This window comes from Hevea brasiliensis, chromosome 4, assembly GCF_030052815.1.
Source record: "Hevea brasiliensis isolate MT/VB/25A 57/8 chromosome 4, ASM3005281v1, whole genome shotgun sequence".
NCBI lineage: Eukaryota > Viridiplantae > Streptophyta > Magnoliopsida > Malpighiales > Euphorbiaceae > Hevea > Hevea brasiliensis.
The window spans coordinates 5,141,795-5,168,223 of NC_079496.1; the positions used below are offsets into that span (position 1 = coordinate 5,141,795).

Here is a 26,429-nt window from a genome sequence, read left to right on the forward strand (position 1 = left end):
AAATTTTAGAAAAAAAGAAAATTGGGAGAGAAAAAAAAAAAAAAATCCAGATCACGCTCATTTGTCTTGGATGCAGTAAACTCCTCAACGGAAAAAGCAGATACGAGAGAGGAGAGAGTTTGCAGAACTCGGGCAGTAAATAGGCACATTTTTCAGTTCGCCGACGTATCCAACAAACCCATCTCATCCTTATTTCTCTCTTCATCTCTCTCCCTCCTTCAAGTTCCATCTCCTTTCCGATTTCAAGAGAGGTAAGCTTTTTTTTTTTTTTTTTATTTGTTTGATACTTATTTCTCATTCTTTCTTTGAACGGGATTTTAGCTTCATATGTTCGGTTTTGGTTTCTTTTTTATATTGTATATGTTATCTTTTTTCTTTGGTTTTTAATTTGGGCATGATCATGAATACTTAATACATTTGTTTATGTAAAAATCAAAGGAAATTGAAATGAAGTTGCTTTCTCCTGTTTGGGTTTTAACATGCAGCCATTAACTACTGGAAACAAAATCAGGGAAGTCGTTGTTTAACATGCATTTTCGGCTTTGATTTAGGTTTTAGGATTGGGGAAATTGATTAGCAATATTCTGTTCTCTGACCATTATATTTACTTATTGGCTTGAATATTGGGTCCTATGCCTGAGCACTCATAATGGTGGAGCCCATGAAGCTTTAGATATAAAACAATGGTGATGAACATATAGAGAGTCTGAATTCCCAAAGCCACATAGTATCTAATGGTAGGGAGTTGTCTAGATTGGTACTTAAGCACTTTAGCGGTGGCCTTGTTGTTTCCTTAAACTATATGAATAGTTGTGCTGTGCATTTGTCGACAAAAGAAATCATAAGTTTTTTTTTTTTTTTTTTGTTAGGATAATTACCTTGCAAAATTGAAGAACACAAAATTCAAAGTGGTTCTGCAAAAACCTACTCCTATCAAGAGAAAAATAAATTACAATCACTCATAGTTATTAAAGGTTTAATGTGCACTAAGGACCCAAGGGGTCCTAGAGCCTAGAAGCAAGGCTCAAGCATGTGCCTGGGCGAGGTGAGACGCTAAAAAAAAAAATCCATAAAAGTCAAATAAATGTGAATGTCCCAAACTTCAAATAACATAAAACTAAAAATAATAATAACTAATAAGCATTTAAGTAATAATAATTTTGCAATCCAAATGAAATAAAAAGACTATTAAAAGTTTAAAAACTAATATATTGAAACTTGAATAGTCTTTTAATGTCTCAAAATTAAAGTCAAGCAATCATAAAATAACTACTCTTCAATCTTCATCAAGAATTACATCATAATCTTCTTCATCTCGTCTTTAAAATCAATATATTCATCATCTTCCATATCTTTAAGAACTAAAGGAATGTTGGTTTTCAAGTTAATGGATGATGCTTTTCCTTTTTCCTTTGGCATAGATATTGAAATAGGTGTAGATGTAACATTTTTTTTGGAAAAATATAATAAGAGAGTGCTAGTATTGAAATCGGAAATATGGGAGGTTTGTGACTCGAGTGTGTTGGTTTGATGAGATTTTGGCGACTAGTTATCTCCAGCAATACTAATTCTGAAAACTTCCTAGTGCATTAGTATAAGATTCTAGTAGATCGGCAAATTTTGAGTTGAGTGGTAGTGCTTTTTGCTAATAGATGTGCTCGCTGAGGGTGGAAATAAAGAAGACGTTAAACCAAGCCAAGTTCTACATGGACTTGGACAAGGCTCCTTACCAATTTGGTCTGTTGAAATGGTCTAGTATTAGAACCTAAAGCATTGCGTGGAAATTTCTTATGTTGATATTCATCACCATTGCTTTTTTACATTCATATGAAATTTGTTAATCTGTAGAAACTTGGTCACTAGATTATAATACGTGCAATAAGACTAATTAGTCATGTGATTATTAATAGCAAGTGGATTGTAAGGCTCACTTGTTATTGGATTGGATCATATATATTTTTTGTAATGTTTTATAGTTGGATAGTTATTATTTTTAGTAGTTTGATGGTGGGAAATAGGATTCAATCCAAGCCCAAGTGTAGTGTTTGGATTTAACCTTGTGTCTTGTTGCTCACACTTTTGCAATAGTTAACACCATTGACTTACAAGAATGTTGGTACAAACTATGGTATTTCACTTGATTTATGCACTCAGTTTTGTAGGTTGTGATTTAGGATTAGAATATGTTTTTTTTTTTTTTTTTCTTGTATTAGTGTTGTAATTTGTAGGTATTTCCCGTTTGTCACCAAGTTTCCTCTAATTTAGTTGCAAAAACAAATTGATCTCGTCAACCAATGACCATAAGCCAAAGAATGAACGACTGAGAGATGAAAGCAGAGGAGAGAAATATCATTTTCCCTTGACCTAGTATCTATCATTGCTTGTTTGGATTAAAATGGGTCCGTTTCTTGCTAAATACAATTAAAATTTTTATTATGTGGAGGCTACTTCAACAATTTGGATAATAATTTCACCAAATTTTGGTGAAAGATATCAATCTGAAATAAAAATTAAAAAGTTTGATGATAAAAATTAACAAATTAAAGATTTCCTAAACTAATTGATAATTTTGGAAACCATTGGTGTATTTTAAAAAGTTTAGCTTTCAACTTTATGGGTCTTATACAATTCCACTTTAAATGACCAAACTTAGTCAATCCCTCTTTCAAATGCATTTCACTGTATTTGATGGATTTTAATGAGAGTGTCAATTACGTATAACTATTGAAGGATGATTCTTATTGAATGGAATAGAAAGGTGTTCCTTGTAGCTTGCTTATTTTACTGTCAGGATTTATCATTGTGGTGTTTTCAATTCTGACATATAATTTATGTGCTCTATGTGGTACCATGGTTGAGGAGTCCTTGCCTCAAAATTGAAATAGGGAAGCCCTGAAAATTAGAAATGAAGTTCTTGAATAGATTTTTCATTTTTCCCTTTTGAATTGGTTTTAAACTTACAATTCTTCTCTTTCAGCTACTTGTGTTGATGGAACATCATGAATGAGCATAACCTTCCTTTCAAAGTGGGCCAACTTGCAGAAGCAAGATCTTTTATCGTAGGTTTTCGTGGTGCATGGTTTCGTTGCAAGGTACTCACCAAAGTAAAACACTTAAAAAAAATTTGTCTTGTTAAATTTTCAATGCAAACATATGCAACTAAGTTCTTAGTTAACAAAAAAAAAAAAAATAATGAGCTTAGTATAATGCTGTGGTTTCTCCATTGCGTTTATTATTAACACAAGTAGCTTCCTTGTAATGCAAGGAATAGGCTCACTAATGAAGGTTGTTTTCCTAAACCTTCCTTGAATCCTCATCAAAGTTAGGAAAACCTGCCCAGTCAAAGCGATGTGGGATAGGGCTTTGTTGATGTTATCATTAAGTTTTGGCATTCATCATTAACTGTATAGAACAAGGAGTCTTGTGTGCTATCACATCTTTTTATTTGTGTTATATTGTTGAAAGATTATAAAACAATTCCATGAGATTAGTTTATTATATACTTTGATCATCTCAAAGCATGTAATGCCTCCATTACTGCCTTTCATTCAAGTGGGCTTCTTTAGTTGGGTTAAATATTTATGTTGTAAGTTATAGGTAGTATAAAGATACTCAATTGCTTGTGAAGTCTCCATATGCATAGTTGTGAATGTTTTGTGGTCTAACTGTGTCGAATCTAATTATAGATTCTGTTTTAGGTAATTTACAATAACACCCCTGAGCTTTGCTCATAATTACAGTTTTGTCCCTTCTTTTTTTAATTTGAAACAAGTTAGTCCTTGAGATTTGATTTGTTAATCAATTTGTCCATCTATTTAAAATGACCTAATTTGCCATTAGGAGAAAGATCAAATGACCTAAATGCTCTCACTCAAATGGCCATTCTCCTCCCCTCACCCACCTACCCACACACGCTTAGTTTCTCTCTTGTAAACTGCCATTGCCACCCATCATGCTGCCTCTCAAACCACCACCACTTTCCTTCTCTTTGTCTAACCCGCCACCTATGCCTCTCTCTCTCTCTCTCTCTCTCTCTCTCTCTCTCTCTCTCTCTCCAGTGGTATTTCATCCAGAAACTAGCAGAGAACTAAGGTAGGAAGAAGGATACACAATTGTAGAGCCTCCCAACTATTGTGTTTGGCACTCTTGACTCTGGTGAAGCTCAAGGCCAGCTTTCCACCATCTTTAGCCGCCGGAGTAGCCTCCATTATTGTCAATTTTGCTCGATTTTGAACGAGAAGGTAGATTGAAAATCTGAACAACCAAACTTGTAGTCTTTGATTTGTACAGCTTTGGCCTCATTTCCACATGTGGTGGCTAACATGGCTTCACTTGACCCTCCTTTACTCGTCATCTCCAACAACCCAATTTTATGTTGGCAAGTGGACACATGAGCTGGTAGCAACTTTAACTTGTGCATGAACAGTAGTGTCCTTTCAAAAATTCAGGTTCGAGAAAAATAAAAGCTTTGTTGATTCCGTTATTTGGGTCATAATTTGAGTTTAAATTGGCTGGCTGTGAAGTTGGGTTTGCTGTAGAGTTGCCTTTTGGGTGTGAAGTGGCTTGCAATGGAATTCTAATAGGGTAAGGGCAATAGAATCTGAGGGAGGGAGAAAGGGTTAAAACAGTGTGAGAGAGAAAGAGAGAGAGATTGCAAAACACAAAAGTTTTGGTTGGGGGGGGGGGGGGGTGGGGGGAAGCAACTATGGAATTATAATTTTATTTTAGGGTTTTACTCACTGCATTGGCAAATGGAAATTTGGATCAATTTTGGACTGAAGGACTAATTTATTAACGAATCAAGTCATAGGGACTAACTTGTTTCAAGTTAAAAAAAGGAGGGATGAAAGTGTAATTATGATCAAACCTCAAGGGTTTTCTTGTATATTACCCTTTTGTTTTTGGTTTAGATGGAAGGTTATTTTCTTTCTTGAAGTCATTTCTCTTGTTTTGGACTCCAACTAATTTATGTTCCCCACCAGATTAAGGAGATTGGCCAGAGAAAGAGTGGGGTGGTGTGCGCCTTGGAGTACTATGACTTTTCAGATGAAAGTAAGCTACCTTTCTTTTCTGGTTCACTTTTGCTACTTCTCTGTGTTAGTAATATGTTTTTTCCTATGCTCAGCATTTTACTGGAAATTAATAATACTTTATATGTTAGAAGCTGATTCATGCTTCTACTCACTCTATGCTTGTCTAAAACAGGTTAAAACTGCCAACCAGCTGTAGTAATTGCAAAATTTTTTACTTTTCATTAATTGTAAAAATCTAGACATGATTTTATCCTTCAATCTTAATGCTAGATGAATCTTCATTGGATGAGGTGTTGTAGTTCATATTCATGTGAACTTCATATCCTTCAAATTCTTGTTCTTATTTCAATTAATTTATTCTTATATACAGGGATAACGTGGACAAAACTTTATCAAAAGCCTGGTAAATCTAAGGGCGCAAAATTGATGCTACGCCCACAATTTCCTCCTATTTATCGTGAAAGCGAAATGCCCAATATCAGTACCATCTCAGAAGTGGTAGTCATTAGGAATGATGTCTGGAAGGTGGGAGATTTAGTAGATTGGTTGTCTGATAGTTGTTATTGGTCTGGAAGGCTAATTGAAGTTTTAGAGCATGATAAATTTCGGGTACGGTGTTTGTTCTATGTTTTTTTGTTCTCAAATGTTGCCGATTTTCTTGTTTGTGGTCAAGTGATCTCATAATTGCTGAATTGCTGGATCTCTTCAACTTTAAGATGCAAAAAATATGTACATGTATTTGTTGTGGCCTTAAGAAATTGCTCCAAAAAAGTATGAACGCTAGAATCATGTATTGTGCTATGTAAAGGACTGAGGCATAAATGCTGGCTATCTGTTGAATATGGTTGCTATGTGAGACAAGTAGTTGTACTTTGGAGGGTTACTTTGTGCAGCATCAGCATGAAGCTTCTTCTTCTTCTTCTTCTTCTTCTTCTTCTTATATATGTGTGTTTGTGTCGGTTCACTTTTTAGTTAATGTCCTTTTCATTGCCTCTTCCACTGCCTCCAAACACCTGTCCCTCTCCCTCCCCTCCACACCCCAACCCCCCCCCCCCCCCCCCCCCCCCCTCCCATGAAGCTTCTTCTTCTTCTTATATATGTGTGTTTGTGTCGGTTCACTTTTTAGTTAATGTCCTTTTCATTGCCTCTTCCACAACCTCCAAACACCTGTCTCTCGTCCAACCCACCCCTCCTCCCCCAACTACGTACATGCACCAACAATATCTTTCATGGTCTCATTTTTGAAGTTAGGTTTTGGCATTTCCTCATCATCATCTTCTTCTTCAAATTAGCCTTTGAGGATTCAGCTATACACTTCCTGTGTACTTCAGGGGCAATTATTTACCTCCTATGGTAAGAATTAAACTACATTGTCCTTCTGTATTAGAATAACCTATTTGAAAGCTCTCCAAGGAATGATTTCTTTTTCTTGATTCTCTATCAGATCACATAAAATATAATGGAAACAGTGCTAATGGGACTCTTAGAACTTCTAGTTAATGGCCATTTTGGCTAAATAGGTTTCTCACTGCATGGGATGGGTAAAGCTATTTTCCATTTTAATTATTTGTTTTTCACTTTCAAAACCTAGATGGTGTTTCTGTTTAGTTTGTGGTTTAGGTTTTGTAATATCAAGTTTCTCCTATTCCTACTTGTTAGAGGTAAACTCTATTGATTTTACAAATTGGCACTTTGGACTTTATCCTTAATAGGGAAAGTCGCAGTGCCTCTCTATAGACATTGGTAGATTTCCAACTCAACTCAACTAAACCTTTATCCCAAAAATTTATTGGGGTTAGGCTATATGAATTCTCTTTCTCCACTCTAAACGATTTTGGGTTAAATCTTTGGAAATGTGTAATGTTTATAGGTCATGTAGTACTACTCTCCTCCAAGTCAGTTTAGGTCTACCATTTCTTTTCTTTCTATTATCTAACCCAATGTGCTCTACTTATTTAACTGGAGCCTCCGTATGTCTACACTTCGCATAATCAAACCACCTTAATCTTCCTTCTTTCAACTTATCCTCAATTTACATTACTCCTACCTTTTCTCTAATACTCTCATTACGGACTTTATCTAGTCTGGTATGACTACTCATCCACCTTAATTTTTTTTATCTCTGCAACTCTTATTTTAGACACATACGACTCTTTCATTGCCCAGCACTCACTACCATATAACATTGCCGGTCGTATGGCTGTACGGTAAAATTTTCCTTTCAACTTATTAGGAATCTTGCCATCACATAAAACTCCCATGGCATGTCTCCACTTCAACCATCCGGCTTTAATCTTATAACTAACATCCTCCTTACATCTCCCATCTACTTGAAGGATTGAGCCGAGATATTTAAAGTTATTACTTTGGGGCAATACCACTCCATCCAAACTAACTCCTTCTCTATCACCAGTTCGGCCTTCACTGAACTTGCAATGCATGTATTCTGTCTTCGTTCTACTTAACTTTAAGCCCTTTGACTCCAAAGTACTTATCCAAAGCTCTAACTTTCTATTGACTCCTTCTTGCGTCTCATCTATCAGAACTATATCATCTGCAAATATCATGCACCAAGGGATATTCTCTTGTTTATGTTTCGTCAATTCATCTAGAACTAATGTAAAAAGGTAAGGGCTTACAGCTGAACCCTGGTGTAATCTAACTGGGATAGGAAAATCTCTTGTGTCCTCTCCCGCTGTGCGCACAATATTAGTTGCTCCTTCATACATATCTTTCAACACTTATATGTGCCTAATAGATACCCTCTTTTGTTCTAACACTCTCCATAAGACATTTCTTGAAACACTATCATAAGCCTTCTCCGAATCGATTTCCAAACTATCTAAAATTCTTTGTGCAATGTTTTTCTCCTTTTCTGTGATCATTATTCTAATTTGTGTGTGCTGCATGGGTAATCTTTTTCCAACAGCTTCAAGGGTAACGGCCTGCTATGTTTATGTCCTAGAGAAATTTGCAATATGGGGAAGTAGAAACACTTGTAACATAAAAGATGCACTTAATCTTATCTTAAACTAGATCAATCCCTGGGGAGTTTCCCCATTACTTCTAACATTGTGTTCTGTGCTGGTAGTTAATTATCCATAAGGTATGATGCTTACATTTCTCCCCCCACCACCCCCCCGATTTTATGTGTTTATCTTTACAGATCAAGTTGTTTCCTCCTCCTGTTGGTGAAGGTTTATCTTATGAGGCTTCCTGTGCAGACTTGCGACCTTCCTTGGATTGGTCTCCAGAGCATGGTTGGACAGTGCCTATATCTGTACGTGACAGCTCCCTTGAACTCTAGTAGTTTCATAGTCATGTCTATCTTTATGTTATTCATTCCAATCACATTTTGTGAATTGTTCTATTTATTAATGAATGTTATGATGGCACTGTTGAGTTTTTTTTTTTTTTTTGGGGAGGGGGGGTGGGGGGTGGTGGTGTTATTCGTTGTCTTGCTGTTTCCATTTGTTTTTCGTCTAGCATGAAATTGAGTTTTTTTTGTTGCTACTGTATCCTTACAGAACTATGATATTCTTCCCTTGATTATTGTGAATTGTCATTTCAATCTTTTGTAGGTTGGTATATGAAAATTTGTTGAAGTTGTCTTTATTTATCTTAGATCTTCTTTGTCATTTATAAGCTGTTCTAGTAGACAATGAGTGTTACTGTCATCATGGTCTGCTGTGAGTTGAAGCAGGTGCTTTTCAGTTACACCTTTCATCATAGACTGTGATTTCTGCTTTATCAAAAATCTTATGGTAACATTGACATTGTGCTACATCTTCAATTCTCGTGTATGTCCTGATGGAATTTGTTTTTGTTATTTGTGGAATTCTCCCTATGCTATTTGGATACCTTAGCAATGCCTTTTTTCTCTTGTTTGCTGATTTGCTTGTGATACTGTGATGGTTACAGGGGAATGAAGATTGTCACTCTTGTGCTCGGTTAGTCAAACCTTTGAATCAAGGTTAGTAGGATGTCTACATGTACTTCTATTTCTCATTTTTTATAAAATATGTTTGTTGGCATTGGGATGATTTAATTAGTAAATGAGCTTGCTACTACCGATGACTGAAAAAAAAATTATTGCTAGTATTGGTTGATATTTTCATTCTAAGATTTACATTATATGTTTAATTCCATCCATAGATCCTACTGAAGCGCAACTTTTCAATGCGGAAGATCTTTTGCTCTCTGTGTTGTGTGCTTCTTGTTATTTTGTAACAATAGAGGTTCTTATGCTCCTAAATTTATATTTTCAGCCCTTGATAGGCCTTTTATCCTTAGTGGGGATTGATCATTGTATTCCCTGTTCTCTTGATGACCATTCTGTTTAGTGCAATTATGAGTTGCTAGATGGCAATATCTGTTCTCTAATTGTTAAATGATGTGAGCATTTGAGTCTGGTGACTCATAACTTCGATGAATCTGATAACCTCTTTGAAACCTGGAAGATTATGGAACTATTTATAGTCATACCATATATAAATATCATATTTAAATAAATGGGAGTTAATAGGGTCAGATACCTCCTCGGACTTTCCTGTTTAGTCCTAGAATAATATTATGGATTGCTCAAACCTGAAGAGATTTTGAATCCTTTATTTTTTACTTGGGTGAATTGGCAATGGAGGTTATCAGCCTTATAGCTGGGTCAAATGCATGAAGAGTCATGATGACACACTTCAAAGCTGCAAATGGAATCATCTTCAAGAAGTGTAAAATTGGAGTCATAGTTAAGAGTTTATGACAAGTGGTGACAACATCTGTGTTCTTTTATATTTATGAAGGACAAAAAATGGTACCCATAAAGAACAATAATGTTTTTGATGTCTTGGATCTGTTATCTAAGTGCAATATGTCCTTGTGACTTAATTCTTGGTCTGATTTCTTCTAAGTTCAAATCTTGTGCAAACCTTGAAAGGATGAGGGACACTGATGTAAGATTTGATCAATGGTCTTTAGTAAAGTAAGAGGAGTTGCTTACCAGGTTTAGCTGTTATTTTGATTATTAGCTCTTGATGATGGATTTATGCTTCTAATGGTTTGTTCTTTTATTATTATTATTATTATTCAAATGGCTTTGGTTATTTGTTGGCTTTAAACAGTCGTTTTCCTTGTTAGCACTTTTGCTGCTGCTGCATCTCCCGTCTTTTTGAGTGACTTGATTCTGTAACGAACTTGCTTTGATATGGGAATCATTCTTGTTGCAGGGGGCTTTGTGGACTTGACAGCTCATACAGTCGATGAAGGGAGAAACAAGCATAATACTGAATTTTCTTCTCATACTTCAGCTAGTTGTATACCACCTCCAGAAAGGTCAGAGGATGCTTCAGCTGAAGTTACAAGAGATAATGTTGGGAAAGACTGTCACGATGATAATAGTCCATCAAAAAAGTTGAGAACTGATAGAAGCATTTCTTTGAATTCTATGTGTTCTGATACTATAGAAGCAGCAATTTTGGACTTAGAGGAGTTGGTGAACCGGGTTAAATGGATCAAGAATATCTTAGAGTTTGGGATGCCTTTTCCAAATTCTGTGCAGCCTTCTTGGAAATTTCTGGAGCACCGCTCATCGTCATTGCCAAAATGATTGCTTTCTGGAAGGTTAGTTCATATGATTATTGGCCTGTCTGTGAAGTTAAAGTTATGTAAATGACAACTGAATGAGTTGAGAGAATTAACCTGTTCTTGGTCCTCCGCAAAACTTGGCTTACATAAAACTTGAGTATTTTAGCCTTTGTTTGGTTCCTTAATTGTGCAATGAAAATGAAAATAAATAAATAAATAAAGGTAGATAAAAAAAATCTATTTTCCATTATATTGTTTGGTTACCTTATGTGAGAAATTGGATAGAAAACAAAAGAAATAAGTTTACAAGTCTATTTTTATTGTTATACCCTTGTTATGTACTGCTATTTATATGGTGAAAGGGTATCTTCGTAACTTCAGCCTTTATTATTATTATTATTATTATTATTATTATTATTATTATTATGTTTTACTTTCTCATTTCTCTCCCTTGTACTCCAAATTGGTGGGAAATTTTTTAGATGTTTGGAGAGAAATTAGGTAATCTCCATTGCTTTTCCCTCTTTTCCTTTCTCTAATTGTTGTCCCAAAAAAAAAAAAAGAAACTAGAGAAATGATTTTTCTTTTTCTTTTCCATCCACTTCTGTTACGATCCCACATCGTTAGGGAATATCCTTAGGTTAATAAGTCCCCAGGCACCCTCCTCTTGCAAGCCGATTTTCAAGAGTGAGTTCTACTTAGATTGCCTATTTCTTACATGGTTAAAGCTCAACGGCTCGTGGTGCTCAAGTTCATATCAGTTGGTGTCAAAGCCAGCTATATCTTGCGAGACCTGACACTCAGAGTGGTGGCCCATGGAGTGGTGGCTCACAGAGTGGTGGCCTAGATCCATATTGTGTAAGGACAGGTGGTTCAATGTGTAAGGAGAGGTGGTCAAATATATAAGGTGCTAGCCGTGACTAATGTAACTGTAACCAACATGGCCGTGACCTAGGCCATCAATATTGTGTAAGGATAGGTGGTCTTATGTGTAAGGTGCTAGCCATGATCAACGTGACCGAAACCAACATGGCCGTGACCAACAAGAATGTTGGTTTTCTAAGCGTGGGGTATTGTTACAATCTCACATCACTGAGGAACAACCTTGGTGAACGGTTAATAAGTTCTTAGGCACCCTCCCTTTGCAAGTTGGTTTTCAAGTATGAGTTCTACATAGGTGGCTTATTCCTTACATTGTTCAACCTCAGTGACTTGTGGTACTCAATAGTTCATATCAACTCCCTCAAAACAAACAAAGCATTAGTCTTTATATAGAATTTGGCACCCTTTCAGAAGCATAGGATTGTGTTACTGAAGTCTTGAGAAACAAGTGAAAATGGGAGATAGATACTGTTTTTGATTTGATTCTGTTTAGTCAAGCTAAATGACCTTTAAATGTTTTGGTGCACTAAGAGCTATCCTTAATGTGTGGGCATGTAGGGCTGCAAATGGCTGGACTAAGCTGAGTTTTAGAATGTTCAAGTTTGTTTTATTCATTCTTCTTTCTCTCCTGTTTCATGATCAGCTTAATTTGGGTTCAGATTCAATATTTGTGCTGGAGGTTTGCTTGTAAAATTATAGTTAGAGTGGCAAAATTATCCTTGGCAACTAATAATATGATCATTCAGGTGGTGTTCAAAGTGAATTATGATTATTTTGCTAAATAATAATGTATTATTTTGCTAAATAATAATGTCATTCTGCCAGTTCTGGTGATAGTAGAAAAGTAGCTAAAACACCTCTCCCAAATTGGTAACCTTACCATGGTAAATGGGTCCTTCTCACATGCAATCAAGGATGTTAAAATTATTGTGGCTGAGGTGTGATTTATGGTGTAGTATAATTTACTTGAAAATATTGAAATTGGTTTCTCGTATAGTCAGCACAACAACAACAGATTATGATTCTTTTGTAATGGTATTCTATTCTTGAATCTATATCCCAGTTCTCAGGATTACATTGGATAAATAATAAAACCGGGAACCTGTCATAGCTGCTATTATACCGTATGTGTGTGGGTGTGGGTGTGTGTGTGTATATATATTTTAGCACAGTTGTTAGATTGGTGCCATTTGACCATGGGTAGCTGATAATTGATGGGCTGTTTTGTTCCCTTGGTTTCCTTTTTTCAAGTGCTACTTACCACGCAATGTGTAGTATTGATTTTGTGAGTCTTAATGTATTTGGTCGGTGTCTTTTTAGTGTTCTACAGGAGAAAGATTGAAGAAAAGGGTGCTGGTTTTGGCTTTGATAGATGGATGCGGCGTGATTTCGTTACAAATGTACGTACGTGACTTGGACATAGCCCTTAAGAAGTAGGCTGCATCAGTCACTTCAGTTGCACGTTTGATATTATTCCCCTTGATCGGAAGCTAGAGTTATTGTTTTGGTGGGAATGGAAAAGCTGAAGTTTATGAATTTCATGGGAAATTCATCCCAAAAACTTGTGAAGAGCAAAACTCTATAAAAATGATTCTCGGAAACATTTATTCATTTGTTAGATTTTTGACACTAATGGTCGAGTAGCTCTTTTATTTGGTTTAAACATATGCATGAAAATTACGCTCTGTAACTAATGAGGATGGAAATTGCAACAATACAACTTCAAGGAACAGCATGCTTAGTAGCAGGTTAGGGTTCTTCAGGCCATGAAAGTGTTTTCACCCTCCGTTGTATTCATGCATACATATGGGTAGTGTTCTGTTCAGGCTCAGAAAGAATATAATTGGTTTATACAATACGTTCACCAAAATTTGAGGGCTAAAATTGGAAAAATAAATTATTTTATTCAGTGTAAATGTTTTCAAGAAACATTTGATTTTTGATATTTTTTAACTAAAGCATATAAAAAAATATTTTAAAATTAATTTTGATAGTTTTATAAAGAGTAAACTCTATAAAAATAATTCTTGAGAATAACATTCTTAAAATCAATCAAGTTTAATTTTAAATTATTTTTAATATTCTAATTAATGTATTCAAAAAAGCATTTTAAAAATTTTTAGCTAGTGTTATTATTTTTTTTGTTATTAATTTATTTTTTTAATTAATTTTTAAATTCTATTGAGATGAAATTATTTGACCATCCGATTAGCGCTCTCCTAAGCTTCGAATTTCTTTTCTTGTCCTCGTTCTAAAAGCTGATCATTTGAAACTCCAATATACCCGCGTGTTCCTTTCTCTCTCTATCTCAAGTCTCAACTATGGAACCTCAATCCCTGAAGCTACTGATCAGGAGTGGTCACGGTCCGATTTTGAATCAAAATCGAACTGAAATTGATTCGGTAAAAATCGATCAAAATTGATCAAAATCGAAACTGATTTCGAAATGAAATGAAATCGTCCTTTTGCAGTTCGGTTCAGGTTCATATTTTTTAAGAATCGTGAACCGACAGTTTCGAATAGGATTGTCACGACCCAACCTATAGGCCGGACCGGCACTAGGACCTGGGCCAGCCTAAAGCCCCCGAGGCCCGTAGTAAGCCTAACTGTTCATTAACCCAACTCTAAGGCCCATTTGGGCCCAATATCAAGAAAACAAACGGACAGAGTCCGGCCATAAAATGGACTTTCCAACGGGGAGTTTTCGACTCACCCAACCTGTAAACATAATAAATACTCAATTGGGGAACTCAGCTCACCCTCCACATACTCATAGCATCATAAAAGAAATGGGAGCTCAGCTCCCTCATCCAATCCATCAAACAGACATAGAATATTAAGTTTACAGGTCCAACATGATAATAATATTACAGACCAAATTCAAATAATTACTGCTAACACATGCGGAAATTCTAGGAGTAAATAAAATTACACAAATATTGATAAACAACCTGCGAAGTAGAAAAGCAGGTTAACCTCAAAAATATCCTCCTGTGGCCTGGAAAAATATTGAACAGGAGTGAGCGTTCGACTCAGAGAGTAAAATATCAATTTTAACCATAATCTCTATAACTATCTAAAACTAATGCAACCTGTGGAATGAAAATGCAACATCAGCAATAAATTCACATCATAGCATCAAAAAGGTAATTTGGAGCACTCACGCACCCTGTAACATCAATCATAATATATAGGGTGATCCCTATCTGACTCTCTTAAATCCAACACAGTGCAGTGAAGAACTCGGCTCGGACTTCCACTTAATAACCAAATCGAGGGTCCCAATGAAGAACTCAAGCGTGACTACCCCTCGAAGGATCGGGTCAATGAAGAACTCAAGCGTAACTACCCGAGTCCTATCCATAGTCCACACCACATCACACGCACGCCAACGCGCTGCTTCGCTCCAAATTACCGCAACAACATTCATGGCACTTTATGATTATCAATGCAACATAAATCGTGCCTAGAGTTTAACTACATAATTATATGCATATAAGTGATGCATGGGCATGCTGAACATATAATAATATCGAAATTACAATTAAAATTAATATTTTACTCACATACTTGACGACAATCACTGTGGCGGTGGCGGAGGAAGAAGGTGTCGACTCACCGACAATTTTATTACAATCATTTAATAAATCGACTCAATACAAACAAAGAAAAAGACCAATACGTCCTAAGTCGTAGAAAATCCAGTGAGTCTCCTATACCTAGGACCTACCCAACTTTGCAAAGGGCTCAAAACACACTTCTATACTCACAATCCATATATCCACAACTCAATCACATCACACAGCCCCTCCTGGGCCCATCAAATCAATCATCCGTCACAATATGTAAAATTTCAATTTAGTCCTTATAATTGACCATTTTTGCAAAAACTGCCCAAATAAGTTCTAAAAATTCTAAAACTTTGCCCCGCGGTCCTTAGCAACATCACTAAGCTATTGCAAAAAGAATCATAATTTTCTAAGCTACCACGAATATTTTATGGATTTTTAATCCTATTTAAGCACTAGAAAATTATGAAAAAGCAAGGTTCAGGTTTACCTTTGCCGATTCCGACTTCGGGGACGCGCTTGGGACGTCTGACAATGGGGGGCTAGCCCAAACCTCGGTCCAATTCGGAGACTTTTCCGGTAACGGGTCTGTCTCGCCGGAATTTCGCAGACCCGGTCAACTGTCGAATTTCCACGAATCGAGGATACCTACACGAAGCCCATAACACGGGGGTTAGTACATAAATTTTTCAGAATTTTCTAAACTCATTAAAGGCTCGGAAAAACACTGCGAAGTTCCGTGGGACCCACTGAAAAACGGTGTCGAAAAAATTTGAAATTTATGTCGCCGCGAAACTCTCGACTAGTGGAGCGTGCTGGTACCCTCGGTTTTCTCGTGGGATTCACGGTTTTCGAGAAATCTAGCCCAAAAGTCGAAATGGGCTAAAATCTTCCCGAGCAAAAATCGGACAAACCGCTCGATGGATTTCGGCGTTCTTGGTGTCTATGGAAAGCTCTCGCCGAGTAGATGATTTTAGACACAAGACTCGGTCCAATTGGTGGCCGGATCGGCCGAATTTTAGCTGGAGAAGCCGAAACGCCGCGCGCGCGAGGGAGGGGATTCGCGCGCGGTTTCCGGCCGTTCTGGGCGGCGGCCGGCTGGCTGGGGTGGCAGGGTGGCGGCGCCGGTCGGCTGGGGTGGCAGGGGGAGGTGGCTGGCCGGCGGCAGGGGAGGGAGGAGAGAGAAAAGAGAGAGAGAAGGAAGAGGGAACGTCGCGCGCGGGAGGAAGAAAAAGAGAAGACCGGTCCGATTCGATCGGTCCGATCGGGTCCGGTTCGATTCGGCCGGTTCGATTCAGAATACAAAATTTTGAATTTTTTTCCTCTGCCTCGGGACCGAAAACGAGGTCCAAAAATTCCAGAAAAAATACGTAGACTCCAAATATATTTTTAGTTTTGCCACGTGGTCTTTAAATTAATTTTTAAAATTCATCAAAGTTTATATTTTCGGAAAATCGAACCCGATTTTTAAAATCCGAAAAATCTCAAAAAAATTCCTAAAATTTAAATAAAATTAAAATACCAAAAATGCTCATAAAATTTAAAATTTTGGGGTGTTACATTCTTCCCCCCTTACAGAAAATTCATCCTCGAATTTTACACAAGGCAGAATAAAGCACATGATTATACATTGAACAGATAAAGGTACTTGCTACGCATGTCCCGTTCTGACTCCCAGGTGCACTCTTCCACTGACTGACTCCTCCACAAAACCTTAACCATAGGGATCTGTTTGGATCTCAGCTATCTCACTTGGTAGTCCACTATGGCTACAGGCTGCTCCTCAAATGTCAAATTCTCTTTTAGCTCTATCACATCCGGCTGTAGTACATGAGAAGGATCTGGAATATATTTCCTGAACATGGAGATGTGAAACACGGGATGAACGTGAGAAAGGTTGGGTGGTAGCTCCAACAGGTAGGCAACTGCTCCAACTCTATCAGTAACCTCAAAAGGTCCAATATACCGAGGTGCCAACTTGCCCTTCTTTCCAAATCTCATGACTCCCTTCATTGGAGAAACCTTCAGGAATACATAGTCGCCCACTGCAAACTCCACATCCCTCCGTCTGGGGTCTGCATAACTCTTACGCCTCTGAAAATTTGTTTTGATCGTTCCACTGATTAAACCAACTACCTCTGAAGTGTACTGCACTAGGTCTACATCATGCACCTTCGCTTCCCCCATTTCTGTCCAACACAGAGGAGACCTACACTTTCTTCCATATAGTGCCTCATAGGGTGCCATCCCTATGCTGGAGTGATAACTGTTGTTGTAGGCAAACTCCACCAAAGCTAGCTGCTCATCCCATTGACCTCCAAAATCCAAGATACTCATGCGAAGCATGTCTTCCAGTGTTTGGATTGTCCTTTCAGACTGTCCATCTGTCTAAGGGTGGAAAGCCGTACTGAAGTTCAACTGTGTGCCAAGTGCCTCCTGCAACTTTCTCCAAAATCGAGAAGTGAACTGGGGCCCTCTGTCAGATATTATGGAAGCTGAAACTCCATGCAATCTGACTATTTCTCGAATGTAGAGTCGGGCGTACTGTGCCACAGAATATGTAGTCTTCACAGGCAAGAAGTGAGCTGATTTGGTTAAGCGGTCTACAATTACCCATATGGAATCATATCCTCGCGTGGTACGAGGCAACCCAGTCACAAAATCCATAGTGATCATTTCCTACTTCCATTCTGGGATAGGGAGCTCTTGCAGCTTCCCTGACGGTCTCTGGTGTTCAAACTTCACCTTCTGACAAGTCAAGCACTTGGACACAAAGTCTGCTATGTCTCTCTTCATGCCATTCCACCAATAGCTATCTTTCACATCATGGTACATCTTGGTGGAACACAGGTGGACACTGCATGCTGTGTAGTGTGCCTCTCGCATGATTTCATTCCTGAGGTTGTCCACATCGGGCACACATATCCTAGAACCTTGCACTAGGGCGCCATCATTGGCAAATCCAAACTCACCACCTTCACCTTGCTGTACTCTTTCTATAATCTTCATCAGTTGTTGGTCTCTGTGCTGGGAAACTCTAACTCTGTCCCTCAAGTCTGGCCTCACTGAAAAGTGAGCCAACAATACCCCCTCATCTGAAAGATCTAGGATTAAACCTTGATCCATCAACTCATGTACCTCCTGAATCAATGGTCTCTTCTCTACTGAAATGTGCGCCAAACTGCCAGAAGATTTTCTGCTCAAGGCATCTGCCACAACATTGGCCTTTCCAGGGTGGTACTGGATGGTGCAATCATAGTCTTTCAGAAGCTCCATCCATCTCCTCTGTCTCAAGCTCTTGTGGTCGGTGTATATCTCGCACACTTCACCATACAGATAGTGTCTCCAGATCTTTAGTGCAAAGATTACAGCCGCCATTTCCAAATCATGGGTGGGGTAGTTCTGCTCATGCCTCTTCAGCTGCCTTGAAGCATAAGCCACTACCTTTCCATTCTGCATCAAAACACACCCTAGGCCAACTCTGGAGGCGTCACAATACACGGTGTATCCTTCACCACTCACAGGTAGTGTCAACACAGGGGCAGTGGTTAGACACTCCTTAAGCTTCTGGAAACTCACCTCACAGTCATCTGTCCAAATGAATGGAATATTCTTCCTGGTCAACTTAGTTAGGGGAGCCGCTATCCTGGAGAAATCTTGTACAAAACGCCTATAGTAGCCAGCTAAACCCAAAAAACTTCGCACCTCAGTGACTGTTGTAGGCCTAAGCCAATCAGTTACAGCTTCAATTTTCTTGGGATCCACTCGAATACCGTCACTAGAAACCATGTGTCCCAAGAATGAGATGCTTTCTAGCCAAAATTCACATTTTGAAAATTTGGCATATAGCTGGTGCTCCCTCAACGTCTGCAACACCATCCTCAAGTGCCACACGTGTTCTTCCTTGGTCTGAGAGTATACCAAAATATCATCTATGAATACGATGACAAAACGGTCCAAAAATGGCTTGAACACCCTGTTCATCAAGTCCATGAAGGCTGTTGGTGCATTAGTGAGTCCAAAAGACATCACCAAGAACTCATAATGACCATATCTTGTCCTAAAAGCCGTTTTGGACACGTCCTCATCCCTGATTCTCAACTGATGGTAGCCTGATCGCAGGTCTATCTTGGAAAAGAATCTAGCTCCTTGGAGCTGATCAAACAAATCATCGATCCGAGGAAGTGGATACTTGTTCTTTACAGTCACCTTGTTCAGCTGTCTATAGTCAATATACAACCTCAATGACCCATCCTTCTTTCTCACAAATAGAACAGGAGCACCCCAGGGTGAAGTGCTCGGGCGTATGAAACCCTTGTCCAAAAGCTCCTGTAGTTGCTCCTTCAGCTCTTTCAATTCTGCTGGTGTCATCCTGTAAGGTGGCATGGATATGGGGTTTGTACCCGGAACAACATCAATGCAGAACTCTATTCCCCTTTCTGGTGGCAACCCTGGAAGCTCTTCAGGGAAGACATCCATAAATTCTCTGACAACAGGAACATTTTCCATGCTGACACCTTCTACAGATGTATCTCTCACCAATGCCAAATACCCTTGGCATCCACACCTCAACATTTTTCTAGCACTAATTGCTGACACCAAATTATATGGAGCCACGCTCCTGTCACCATCAAAGCTAAACTCTTCCACACCAGGTATGTGGAAATACACCTTTTTGTTCCTGCAGTCTAAAGTGGCATAGTGAGTTGACAACCAATCCATCCCCAGGATTACATCAAAATCCATTACCGGTAGAGGAACCAAGTCTGCTGGGAGGATCTTTCCATCCACTACCACTGGGCTACCCGGAAAAACCATATCTACATCTATGTTGTCACTAAGTGGGGTAGCTACTGACAAAGGGTACTCTAAAGTTGTAGGGTTTCTACCCAACCTCATGGCAAACACAGGGGAGACAAATGAGTGCGTAGCACCCGGATCTATCAAAACACGAGCCTCATAAGAACAAACCAGAAGAATACCTACCACAACTGCATTGTTAACCTCAAAAATATCCTCCTGTGGCCTGGAAAAATATTGAACAGGAGTGAGCGTTCGACTCAGAGAGTAAAATATCAATTTTAACCATAATCTCTATAACTATCTAAAACTAATGCAACCTGTGGAATGAAAATGCAACATCAGCAATAAATTCACATCATAGCATCAAAAAGGTAATTTGGAGCACTCACGCACCCTGTAACATCAATCATAATATATAGGAGCTGATCCCCTATACAGCTCTCTTAAATCCAACCTGGTGTCAGCGAAGAACTCAGCTCGGACTTCCACTTAATAACCAAATCGAGGGTCCCAGCGAAGAACTCAAGCCGTGACTACCCCTCGAAGGATCGGGTCCCAGCGAAGAACTCAAGCCGTGACTACCCGTCCTATCCATAGTCCACACCACATCACATGCACGCCAACGCACGCACACTGCTCCAAATTACCGCAACAACATTCATGGCACTTTAACAGTTATCAATGCAACATAAATCGTGCCTAGAGTTTAACTACATAATTATATGCATATAAGTGATGCATGGGCATGCTGAACATATAATAATATCGAAATTACAATTAAAATTAATATTTTACTCACAGACTTGACGACAATCACTGTGGCGGCTGGGCGGAGGAAGAAGGCTGTCCCGGCTCACCTGACAATTTTATTACAATCATTTAATAAATCTGACTCAATACAAACAAAGAAAAAGACCAATACGTCCTAAGTCGTGCCGAAAATCCGGCAGAGTCTCCCCTATACCTAGGACCTACCCAACCTGCAAAAGGGCTCAAAACACACTTCTATACTCACAATCCATATATCCACAACTCAATCACATCACACAGCCCCTCCTGGGCCCATCAAATCAATCATCCGTCACAATATGTAAAATTTCAATTTAGTCCTTATAATTGACCATTTTTGCAAAAACTGCCCAAATAAGTTCTAAAAATTCTAAAACTTTGCCCCGCGGTCCTTAGCAACATCACTAAGCTATTGCAAAAAGAATCATAATTTTCTAAGCTACCACGAATATTTTATGGATTTTTAATCCTATTTAAGCACTAGAAAATTACGAAAAAGCAAGGTTCGGGTTTACCTTTGCCGATTCTGACTTAGGGCCTTTCGGGGCGTCGACAATGGGGCTAGCCCAAACCTCGGTCAATTCGGAGACTTTTCCGTGCAGTGCATCTGGAATTTCAGACCGGTCAACTGTCGAATTTCCGCGAATCGAGGATACCTACACGAAGCCCATAACACGGGGGTTAGTACATAAATTTTTCAGAATTTTCTAAACTCATTAAAGGCTCGGAAAAATACTGCGAAGTTTCGTGGGACCCACCAAAAAACGGTGTTGGAAAAATTTGAAATTTATGTCGCTGCGAAGCTCTCGACTAGTGGAGCGTGCTGGTACCCTCGGTTTTCTCGTGGGATTCACGGTTTTCGAGAAATCTAGCCCAAAAGTCGAAATGGGCTAAAATCTTCCCGAGCAAAAATCGGACAAACCGCTCAATGGATTTCGGTGTTCTTGGTGTCTATGGAAAGCTATCGCCGAGTAGATGATTTTAGACACAAGACCCGGTCCAATTGGTGGCCAGATAGGCCGGATTTTGGCCGGAGAAGCAGAAACGCCGCGCGCGCGAGGGAGGGTATTCGCGCGGCTTGGTGCAGCGTGGCCGGTGGTGGCAGGGTTGTGGCGCCGGTCGGCTGGGGTGGCAGGGGAGGGAGGAGAGAGAAAAGAGAGAGAGAAGGAAGAGGGAACGTCGCGCGCGGGAGGAAGAAAAAGAGAAGAAGACCGGTCCGATTCGACCGGTTCGATCCGATCCGGTTCGATTCGGTCGGTTCGATTCAGAATTCAAAATTTTAAATTTTTTTACTCTGCCTCGGGACCGAAAACGAGGTCCAAAAATTTCGAAAAAATTCCAGAAAACTCAGAAAAATACTTAGACTCCAAATATATTTTTAGTTTTGCCACGTTGTCTTTAAATTAATTTTTAAAATTCATCAAAGTTTATATTTTCGGAAAATCAAACCCGATTTTTAAAATCCGAAAAATCTCAAAAAAATTCCTAAAATTTAAATAAAATTAAAATACCAAAAATGCTCATAAAATTTAAAATTTTGGGGTGTTACAAGGATTGAACTGACGATTTCAAAGTGGATTAAACCAGCGATTTAAATATAAAAAAATTCAATAAATATGTTACATCACTCCTAATTTATTTATATATATCATTAATTTTCTACACAATTATTCTCTGCATTTTCTTTAATCCTTAATATTTTTTTAATTTTTCTCAAACTCTCTAAATAATTATTTTTTACACTCATTTTAATTTCCAATACTCTCTCAATTTTCCTACTTTATTATTTTATATACTTCCTGAAATTTTTAATAATATCTCAATTACTTTGTTATTACTTTAAATCCTCAATAAAATTTTCAATACCCTCTATTTTAATTTTTTTTCTCTTTTATAATTTTTAATTATCAATTGTTATATAATTAAAAAAAAAGGTAAGTGATAGAACTAGAAATTTTTATTCCTCTAAATCCTAAAAGGATATATAGGCAAAATTAAGTTCATACAAAATTAAGTTCATACACTTTGCTAATTTTAAAAAAAAAAAAAATTAATTTCATCTCTAATTTTTTAATCAGGGCCAAGTATTTATTTATTAAATTTTTCTTAAAGATAAATCATTTTCTTTCTTTTTTTCTTATTTTATTTTGATTCAAAAATTTCTAAGAAAAATTAAAATATTTTTACAAATATAATTTAAATTTTGAATTAATAAAATTTTTTTCTAATTTTTTTTATCTGTGCTACTCTTAAACCATTCCTAAACCGCTTTCAAGCCGTCCTCTAAACTGTTTTGAACCGTTCTTTTTCGAATCGTCCTTCAAACCGTTTTAAACCAGAGCTCAAACCAGAACCGGTGGTTCAGTAACCATCTTTCAAACCGTCCCCTAACGGTTTGATTCAGGTTAATGATTTTATTGAACATAAGCTGACGATTCCGTAAAGGGCCCTGAGAGGGCGAGACCTTGGGATTCCGACCCGGATCCACGTCCGGATAGGCCGGGTGGTCCGCGGCAACAACCTTCCTATCAAGGATGCTGGAATCTCGTCAAAACAACTTGCTTATCGGATCCGAATCGGGTAAATGGATCGTCCAAGACCTTAATTCCTCCAACGGCACCACCCTCAACTCCTCCAAGCTCCCCCCCTTCCAACCCTTCAATCTTCGCTATGGTGACACCCTCAAGCTCGGCGAGTACACCTCCATCCTCGTTCAGTTCCACGGTGGAGACGAGCCGTCTCTGTTAAGACGCAACCCAAGGAGAAATGTCAGTGAATCGGATAAAACAGGACCGGCAGCAAAGAACCGGGGCCGGAGTGATAAAAACTGAAGAGAAGAGTGAATTGGAGAGAGAAAATGTTGAGAATTTGGAGGAAAGTGAGCCAATTCAGAGAAGAGGAAGAACGAGGAAAGCTAGGGTTTTGGTTAAGGTCAAGAGGACTGATAAAGAATCGGGAAATTTGGGCGTCACGGCCGAGAAACTGGAGATGCAAGGACTGAATCTTAGGGTAACTCTAGGCAGAAACAATGAGGATTGCGTGATTTTGGAGAATTTGGGTGGGGAATGTAGTAAAATGGCTCCAGTGGGAAAGCGAAGGAGAAAGAAGCTGCAGGATTTGCGATCGGAGAACTCTCAAGTTAGTTTTCTTGGAAACAAGGAGAACATAGATTTCGGATTGAATTTAACAGAAGACGCGCACGATCAGGCTAATGAAGCTGGTTTTGGGGAAAATAAGGAAATAAAATGTGAGATTGTGGAAGAATGTGAGATAAAAGAGCGACTGGATGCAGAAACGAATTGTGAAGATGCTGAGAATTTGGGTGGTCTTAAAGAAAGTGGTGGCAAGGCACAAATTAATGCAAGTGAGAATTTGGGAAAAGGGCAGGAAATAGTCGATTTGGAGAAGATGGCACTGGGGCAGTGGTTGGATTATATGGAGGTGCATTTGCCGAATCAGATAATTGAAGCTACTGAACAGATGATAGAAGGAATGAGAAGGAAAGCAGAGCAGAAGAAAGCTAAGGTTGTGCCTACTGTGGGTTAGAGAATGAGTGGCTATGATTAACAGGGTTATTATTTTAATGTCTCTGTTTAGTTCCCGTCTTACAATGTGAGGCATATATGTGTTGCTGTGGTGGAGTTTGTTGTGTGTGCCTTTGTGCATATATTTGGCTGTGCTATAAAAAGTTGGTGCTTGTAATGCAAGCTGCCCAAGTTACTAAACAGTGCTTTTTGAGCTTATCATTGGGACACCAGTTGAACATAACAGACGCTTATTTACTCTTTGAGGTAGCTCTGTCATAATAAGGTTGCTGCAAGGTAGTTTGAGAAGCTTTTGTTAGGCTAGACTTGATAAGTGGCTATAAATATAATAATCTTGTAGTCGTCATAGAATTCATGGCTAGTTAGCATGATTGTATTTATACCTTTGAAATTGATCATGAAAAATGAACCGCATTTTACCCTGTCACAAGGTCTTTTTCTTTTTTTTCTTAGTTTATTGTTGATGGTTTATCTTTGACTTTTGGAGAAAGAGTTCAACTTCTGCAGAGAGGCTCCACCTATTTGCTGCCTGTAGTTTATTGATTTAGTGAAGCAGAAAGCTCATGTTTGAATCTTTTGTGAGAAGGATCAGACTTTTTCATGCTCATCTATGTGTCTGGGTTATAATGTATTGTTGGAATCATTCTAAGATTTACAGGGTTGTGAGAGTTTTTTAACATTTGGGTTTGGCTATTGTAAACTCGAGCTCATTCTCCACATGTCTTGGTACAAATATTTAATTTACCGGTTGCTATATTTATTTTCATATGAGCTTGAACTTATGTAAGATGCACCCTTAACATTTTTACGAGTCACAATCAATGATGGGATTGGAGCTTTCCACAATGAGGAGGCTACACTACACTAGAAATGTAGAAGATGCTGCTGAATAAGGAAGTTGTGTCAGCATGGAATAATCCACTAAGCTTACTTTGTTAATGATATATTTCTAAATAGTTGTGAGGTTTTGCTTCATTAATTGAGTATTTTTCCTTTCTATTATAATTTTAACTCTATTCATGTCATAAAATACACAATATGGCTGAGGATTTCAATGATGCGATTTTTCTTTTGTTGTACCATTTCTTCAACATTGTATTGGCTGCTCGTGAATTATAGAGTTTATTCAGGGATCCCAAATAAGGATTAAGGAGTCCTCTGCATCACTCATCCTACCTTTATTTAGGGGCAACAAATTCTCGCCTCTTTTGAGTGCAACACGTATTTCTTGCTTGTTACACTGTTAAATAGCCATCTGCAGGTGTAGCAGTGAGTATACACTTTTGAATTGGATATGTAGTGTACCTTATATGGCTTTTCATATTTTTTGATTGGTGATTGATTTGCAGGAAGCTTGGAATAAATTCAACTCGGAAGAGCAATAGAATATCAGTGCTGATTGATATTTACATTTACGTCACCATTCTGTATCCTATAAATCCGAGTGTAATTCCTCTTTTATAGTTTCCGAATGTAATTGTATGAAAAAAAAAAGAAAAAGAAAAAGAAAAACGAATTAATTTCAAGGAAAGTGGCCAGTTTCGCTTCCAATTATTATTGCTACTTTTCTTTTTCTAACATTGTTGGTTGTAAAGGCTTGGGGCTGTGGCTTGGAAGTGTATGAATTGTACCATTAGGGTTTAGCTTAAAAATGATTTGTAATTAGCAATTTTAATTCCATTTCAATTTGAATATAATTTTGATTTTTGTTGTGATTCAATTCAGGCTTGATGCACTTCAAGGGTTGAATTTTTTTTTTTTTTTTTGGAAAAAGAGGTTTAGCAACTAAAACATAAAATGTGTTAAGAACAATTACCTCTCCATCACCAGTTCTGCTTTGCCTAATTAGTTTCCATGCAATTTGATTTGTTTGAACTGAACCAATTTAGTTCAAGGGTGGAAGAGACTAGAATCAGACTCTCTTTCAAGACGATTGATTAGGCCAGTGAATTATTAATTGAATTTGATCAATCTGATTTTAATTCGATTCTAGACCAGCTCAGACGGGAACTACTTCCAGCCAATCCCACATGACATGGAAAGAGATAAAAGTTTATCCTAAAGTTCATCCTTTATCTGTATAGATTCCTCAACAGCACCGATGAGAAGTAAAATACAAACAAAAGGTACGGCATTCAATCTCATATTGCCAGAAATCCAAGAATTTCTGTAGGCACTGGTTGAATAGTTACTGTTTGAAAGAAAGTATAGCAGCCCAGGAGCTCTGTGTC

The 26,429-nt window shown here is 38.1% G+C and overlaps 1 protein-coding gene and 1 pseudogene across 2 annotated transcripts; both read left to right on the forward strand.

Moving 5' to 3' along the window:
• LOC110673277 (uncharacterized) lies at positions 1-13,157 on the forward strand. Of its 2 annotated transcripts, none has more exons than XM_058145151.1 (8): positions 1-251; positions 2,978-3,092; positions 4,983-5,052; positions 5,404-5,642; positions 8,200-8,313; positions 8,955-9,006; positions 10,253-10,646; positions 12,823-13,157. In XM_058145151.1, the coding sequence occupies exons 2-7, from the start codon at positions 3,000-3,002 to the stop codon at positions 10,630-10,632; spliced, it is 948 nt and encodes a 315-aa protein (XP_058001134.1). In that variant the 5' UTR covers positions 1-251; positions 2,978-2,999; the 3' UTR covers positions 10,633-10,646; positions 12,823-13,157. The 2 variants fall into 2 exon arrangements, with proteins under 2 accessions (XP_058001134.1, XP_058001133.1); XM_058145150.1 differs by having other exon boundaries at positions 2-251; positions 12,813-13,157.
• LOC110673204 (FHA domain-containing protein At4g14490-like) lies at positions 11,640-24,964 on the forward strand (annotated as a pseudogene).
• Positions 24,965-26,429: the final 1,465 nt, after the last annotated feature.

Coding starts and splice junctions, on each gene's coding strand:
- LOC110673277 (XM_058145151.1), top strand. CDS start 3,000: ATGAATGAGCATAACCTTCCTTTCAAAGTGGGCCAACTTGCAGAAGCA. Junction 5,643..8,199: donor TAGAGCATGATAAATTTCGG/GTACGGTGTTTG, acceptor TTATCTTTACAG/ATCAAGTTGTTTCCTCCTCC. Junction 8,314..8,954: donor GTTGGACAGTGCCTATATCT/GTACGTGACAGC, acceptor TGATGGTTACAG/GGGAATGAAGATTGTCACTC.